The sequence below is a fragment of the Colobus angolensis genome, unplaced genomic scaffold (genome assembly GCF_000951035.1).
Source record: "Colobus angolensis palliatus isolate OR3802 unplaced genomic scaffold, Cang.pa_1.0 Scaffold31, whole genome shotgun sequence".
NCBI lineage: Eukaryota > Metazoa > Chordata > Mammalia > Primates > Cercopithecidae > Colobus > Colobus angolensis.
The window spans coordinates 3,868,478-3,874,957 of NW_012116377.1; the positions used below are offsets into that span (position 1 = coordinate 3,868,478).

Below are 6,480 nucleotides of genomic sequence, written 5' to 3' on the forward strand. Positions count from 1 at the left end.
TCTCATTGGCAAGGAAACCAAAGTTAAAGAAGCCGGTCCAGGCCCTGCGGCTTGTGCCTGCATGGGAGGAGCAGGTTGTGGCCCAGGGCCTCTGGGACTCTGCACCTGTGCTTGGCCCCTGCCCCTCACTGCTCCTGAGACCTGCCTGGGCCAGAGCAGGAGAGCCTCCTGCAGGGGCTGGGAAGCTAGAGGACGGTCTCTAATCAAAGGACGATCTCCCTGGGCCCCCTCGAGGACATCACCTGAAAAAGCAGCTCCTTGGTGTCGATGTCATACACCAGGCAAGTGTCGTTTTCATCTACCACAGCCAGCTTCTTACAGGAGGCACTCATGTCCAAGCAGCGCACGGCTGTGGCCTGTTTCAGCAGGATGATAGCAAAGAGATTGTCCATGAAGATCTTCAGGATCTGGCAACATTTCAGTGAAAACAGTGTCAGTCACCATGGCAACAAGATCCTGGCCCACTGCCAGGCCGCTGGAATCCCATGTGCTCTGCAAGAACAACTCCCACCACCTTCACCAGAAGTTCTGTGCAGAGAAAAGGACTCATCAAAAGAAAGAGGGTGGTGGGGGGAGGGGGGGCGTTGGCTTATCCTCAGCAGGCCAGAAGCGAGGTTCATCAGAGGCTGCAGAAGTAATGACAGCCCCGAGACAGGCCGAGCTCACTTCAGTGTCTGTTCGGACCGGGGATTTATTGATGACATTACCCAAACGGCAGCGTTAGGAGAGGCCACCTAGCAGAGATCTGAGTCACGAACTAACACAGGAAAAGGCTACTATGAACACTGACAAGACATGTGGTAGAGAATTATAATAATGATGATGACAGCCATCATCTACTGATATCCCTGGTTTAAAAAAAAATTTTTTTTAGAGATAAGGTCTTGCTATGTTGCCCAGGCTGACTGCAGTGGCTATTCACAGTCTTAATCATATCACACTGCAGCCTCAAACTCCTGGGCTCAAAGTGATCCTCCTGCCTCAGCCTCCTGAGTAGCTGGGACAACAGGTACCCACCACCATGCCTGCTTTAATACCCCTGGTGGGTTTTTTTTTGTTTGTTTTTTGTTTTTTAACACTGGCTTTAACTCCCAACCTTGATGATATCTGGTTTCGACAGTCCTATGAAATATGTGGTATTATCCTCATGTAAAATCAGCCTCACAGAAGTAAAGTGACCTGCCCAGGATGACAAAGCCAGTGAGTAGCTAAGTAAGAACATGACCTCAGGTTCACCTGACCCCAAAGTCCATCCTCCCATGGGAAGTGAGAGCTGCCTGAGAAAGAAGCGGCCGTTCCTCCCCTTGGCATTGCTGCTTGACTTCACTCACCACTTTCACGCCCCGTGACTTCCATCCCCAGCAAAGACCTGACAAGCCTCAGCCATAAGCCACCTGCTGCACAGCTTGGCTGTCAGGCTAATGCAGTTACACTGTCACTTTCAAAGTTCCATGTAGCAGCTCACTTAGAACTTTTCTTATGCTGAGCAAAGAACACATGTGTACACACACACACACACACACACACACACACACACACACACACAGAAATCTGTTTAACTTTGTGTAACCTGGATATCCCACATCTAACTGGCCAAAGGGCTAATTTTTCTTACGACATCTATCAGTATCCTGAGGACCCAGCATTCTCTAGGACACATGCTAGAAAACACTGCCTTAATCCACTCGCCGCCCTAATCGGGAGCTGACCTAGGTAACAATCTCTGCCTCCCTCTAGAAATCCACAGAAGCAGCATCTCTAACAAATCTCCCACCTTCTGGTGACCTTAAGCCACTAATCCACTTTACATATAGCCAAAGGTTATAGCTCAACGCTGCCAAAACATGGGCCTGCTATGAGTGTGAGGGCCACAGCACCTTTGGCCTGAGGCTGTCCTCAAAAACTGAACTCAGGGCTGCCCCACAATTCACCCATGGAGGAAAGAAGCCCTTTTCCTGCCCTGAGAACCCAGCTCAGAGTCGTTGCTAGACGGGTCACCCACGTGTGCATGTAGATTACCAGCCTGACGGGAGACGTGCAGGAGTGCTCACCTGTCCATTCTTCAGCCCCACTAACAGGCCTTCCCTTCCAGGAGGGCCGCCGATCACCTTGATGTAACGAATGAGAGACTCCATCTGCCACTCCCGCTCCTTCACTCCGCTGAAGGACAGGCACTGCAGCCGTTTCTCCTAGGAAGCAAACCCAGATCTCATGGAAATTCAACAGAATAAGTGCTCCCAGCCCTCCCCAAGGAGGTCTTCCTGCCCCTAAAGTGTGAAAATACCTACACATTCAGTATCTATCTATCTAACCCAATGTAGACCCCATAACTGGCATCGTTAATCCAAGACTCCGTGCAAGGCTTCCCCACAGAGCCCAATTCAGCCTCAGACCTTCAATGCAAACCTCCATCCAGGCAGCCTAGGCCAGAGGCAGCACTCAAAAGTACACATACTTGCCACACGTATCCTGTAATTTGTGGCAACTCTAAACCGCTTGAAGTTCTAGACTTTGATTATTGATTGATTGATTGATTTTTGAGACAGAGTCTCACTGTCACCCAGACTAGAGTGCAGTGGTGCTATCATAGCTCACTGCAGCCTCCAATTCCTGGCTCAAGCAATCCTCTTGCCTCAGCCTCCCAAGTAGCTGGGACTACAGGCAAGTACCATCACACCCAGCTAATTAAATAATTTTTTTTTTGTAGAGATGGGGTCTCAGTTTGTTTTCTAGACTTCTTTCGAACTACTAGCCTCAAGCGACCATCCTGCCTTGGCCTCCCAAAGCGCTGGGATTTACAGGCATGCGCCACTGTACCCAGCCCAGTTCTAGACTTTGAGAGATTTTAATAGTATTTTACACTACAGTGATTCCTAAAGAATTATTCTTCTCTTGGCCGGGTGTGGTGGCTCAAGCCTGTAATCCCAGCACTCTGGGAGGCTGAGATGGGCGGATCAGGAGGTCAGGAGATCGAGACCATCCTGGCTAACCCGGTGAAACCCTGTCTCTACTAAAAAATACAAAAAACTAGCCGGGCGAGGTGGCGGGCGCCTGTAGTCCCAGCTACTCGGGAGGCTGAGGCAGGAGAATGGCGTAAACCCGGGAGGTGGAGCTTGCAGTGAGCTGAGATCGGGCCACTGCACTCCAGCCTGGGAGACAGGGCAAGACTCCGCCTCAAAAAAAAAAATTCTTCTCTTTCATCACCTCCAATAGAGCTATGTAAAACTAAATCCACCTCTACTTCCAAGATGCTGGGCTAGCCCTCTCAAAGTCTTTCCAAACTTCTCTTGGCATTGACTTAGACATTCTCTAGGAATCTTGAGAAATTTTTTTCTATGAAAAAAAAACCTTTCAGGAATTAAAATTTCCTTGACAATTACTGAGTTGATACAAATTTTATGTGTATATGCTTATCCATAAAAACTATCTTCATTTTGTACAACACCAATTTATGTTTTAAGTCATTAAAATATATCTAATCCTAGTATGACAAAATGTTCTGCAATAGAAAAAGGTATTCTTGGCTAGACACGGTGGCTCACACCTATAATCCCAGTACTTTGGGAGGCTGGACAGGTCTTAAACTCCTGGGTTCAAGCATTCCTCCTGCCTTAGCCTCCCAAAGTACAGCCTCGCATCTCTACTAAAAATAAAAGATTAGCTGAGTGTGGTGGCATGTGCCAGCTACTCTGGAGGAGGACTGCTTGAGCTTGGGAGGTCAAAGCTGCAGTGAGCCAGAATTGTGCCACTGCATTCCAGCCTGGGCAACAGAGCGAGACCATGTCTGTCTCAAGAAAAATATTTTTTAAAAAATAATAAAATAAAATAAAACAAAAAGTATTCTTCAGTTTATGGCTCATGACTTGTTAATAGAGTCTGGTTCATCCAGATGCCAGAAAAATGAAAGCCAATAAGCACCACTTAGTCTGATGGAAACAGACTTGTTTTCTAGTGACCAGTTTTAAAACCATGAGGTGGGCACCTTATCATTACAGGGAGCACAAACGGAATTCAGCCCAACTCCCCCAACATGCTGCTGCCCACCTGGCACAGGATGATGTGATTGGCACACACCACCAGGAGGTTGCACTCAAACTTCTTGACAATCTTCTCCTTTACCCGGTAATGCATGTCTGATGAGTCCTCTGAATACAACTCATAGATGAAGATTTTCTCTGGCAGTTGGATAGCCAATCGATTTCTGTAGATGGCAATCTTCTTGACAAGCTCTTTGCATTTAATCCGAACTGTCAAAGAAAAAAATATCTAGTTCTAGCAAGAGGTTGTTAAGTAAGGTGGAAGGGAGAGAAATTAAAAGCCATCATTTACTTAACACTACTGGCAATTAAAGTGAGATACTCTCATTGAAAAATCTTTAGAGTATCTAATATATACAATCAACTCTGCTGAGCACTGGGATCCAAAGTCCTATAGGACCCAGTCTTCATGGTCCAAGGCTGACAACTGAGTATGGAAATGAACTACTCACTGTTACCATCACTTGCTGGATACAAATATAAACTCCTCTGCACAGCACTATGGCCCCTGGTGAACGGAAGCCTGCTTAAGTAACTGACCTCACCTCTGGCCGCTCCCTGCTCACCTCCTTGACAAACGGGAAAGACACGTTAATTTCTGGTACACACCAGGCTCTACACTCCCACTACAGACCAGGTGGAGAAAATGTCCCCAACGGGGACACTGTGGAGCTGTTCAAGAGGCTTTGCCCCAGACACCACAGCCAGAATCTTCAAAAAGATATGGTCCCCCAGGGGGACCAAAGGACACTCATCTGAATCTACAAGACAACCCCCCACCTGGATCCCTTGCAAAGGCACCCAGCAGTGCACTAAGGCCAGCACATCCAGATATGAATACACCTGAAGTAAGTGGATTCTGAGCCTATTTAACCAGCACAGCTACTTAAGTGGACAGAGGGAGAGACTGCGGTCTTCGGGCTTGGAATGACTATGCTAGGCTTGGAATTACTATGCTAGACCTGGAACCCTGATCTTCTGACTAAGCCTGTGCCAATCCAATTCTGCTGCTCATCTCTGGCAGAAGGACCCACCAGGAGGCAAGTGGAGACTGGGCTGAGGGAGAAGCACCCCTGAGTGACTCTGACCAGAAAGGATAAAGGTCCACAAAGACCCATGTAGGTCAACCACTTGGCTCCAACCTGTCATAAATCATCCTCCTTCACTCAGGAAATTCACGTACTCCTTGAAATTATATGCAAAATTCTGAGTTGGTACATTTTTCAGAGAAGGTTTATTGCTTTCATGAGATCCTCAAGGAGATTGGCATCCCTACTTCCCCCATCAAAAAAAAAAAAAAAAAAAAACCCCAAGACACAGACCCAGTGGCTAACATGTTTTCAAAAGGCCAAGGAGAAACCTTTCCTGTCATTTCAAGTGCCCTGTCAGCAGCCCTTTCCACCTGCTTCCACCTGTCCCTCTTCCCAAGGTCTAGACCTGCTTCTTACCTTTCTGCTCAGTAATCAGGTGCTGCACAATGACGTCAGTCATGCTATCCCTGTAGGCATAGCGGTCCTTGTAGAGCCCATGGACTGTGCTGAAAATAAGCTGGTAGAAGGAAATGGTGCCGTCCTGGCAGCCGACCACCTGCAGGGTGAGAGAACTGTCAATTCCCAGCTCTCTGGAGAAAGTCTGCACTCCCATTTGTCAGACACAAACCCCAGTGATATGTCTCTCGAGACATGGCGGCTGCTCAGTGCCTCTTCAAGCCATGGCCCCACAGAACAAACTTCTTCTTCTTACCACATAGTTGGAATCTGGTTTCACTTGACACGTCCACACCCAGGAGTTCTGCTCCCCAACAGTCCCAAGCCGCACTCCATCCTTGGTGAAAAGAGATACTTGCTTGTCAGAACCCCCCAGCAAAATGTACTCCCCTTTAGTAAAGTAGCTGATGCAGCAGGGGTCAAAGTTCAGTGCCCGATCCTTTCCAATCTGAGGAAAAAGAACACACACCAAGGGAAAAACCATTTCCAAATCCATAACCATTGCAACACAATTAAGGGCTTTTCTCGCCAACTTTAGAGGGAGTTGGAAAGACAGGGATAGTTGGCCAGCCTTTTCTCTTGTGTCATCCCATGGTGAACACGGGCCTCTCTGCCTCTCCATCTCCCTACTCCCCCATCACACAGCCCAATCCTTAGCTCCTAGAGTCAGTGGCACCTCCCCTAGTCCCACCCAAGTGCTCCAGGAGTGCAGGAGTGTGTCAGGGCTCCTCAGCCAAGATGGAGACTGTGGGTGGTTTTGCTGCCAAATGCCCCCCTCCCTCTGCAAATACAGTTCTTCACACAGTTCAGTGGGTTCCCTCGGCTTCTTTTCTCTGCTTTTTTAAAAAAAGTATTTTATAAAGCTGAGTTTATTCAGTTTAAAGACTGTCCTGGCCGGGCGCGGTGGCTCAAGCCTGTAATCCCAGCACTTTGGGAGGCCGAGACGGGCGGATCAC

General features: G+C 48.1%; 1 protein-coding gene across 1 annotated transcript in view; it reads right to left on the bottom strand.

Annotated features, from left to right (window-relative positions):
* Positions 1-6,480, bottom strand: part of IFT122 (intraflagellar transport 122) — an 88,345-nt gene that overhangs the window by 39,050 nt on the left and 42,815 nt on the right. Inside the window, exons 10-13 of the mRNA XM_011950847.1 lie at positions 5,781-5,972; positions 5,486-5,624; positions 4,045-4,247; positions 2,052-2,189 (exon numbers count right to left, since the gene is read on the bottom strand). Of these exons, the coding sequence (XP_011806237.1) occupies positions 2,052-2,189; positions 4,045-4,247; positions 5,486-5,624; positions 5,781-5,972 (672 nt within the window). The remainder of the gene's footprint in view (positions 1-2,051; positions 2,190-4,044; positions 4,248-5,485; positions 5,625-5,780; positions 5,973-6,480) is intronic.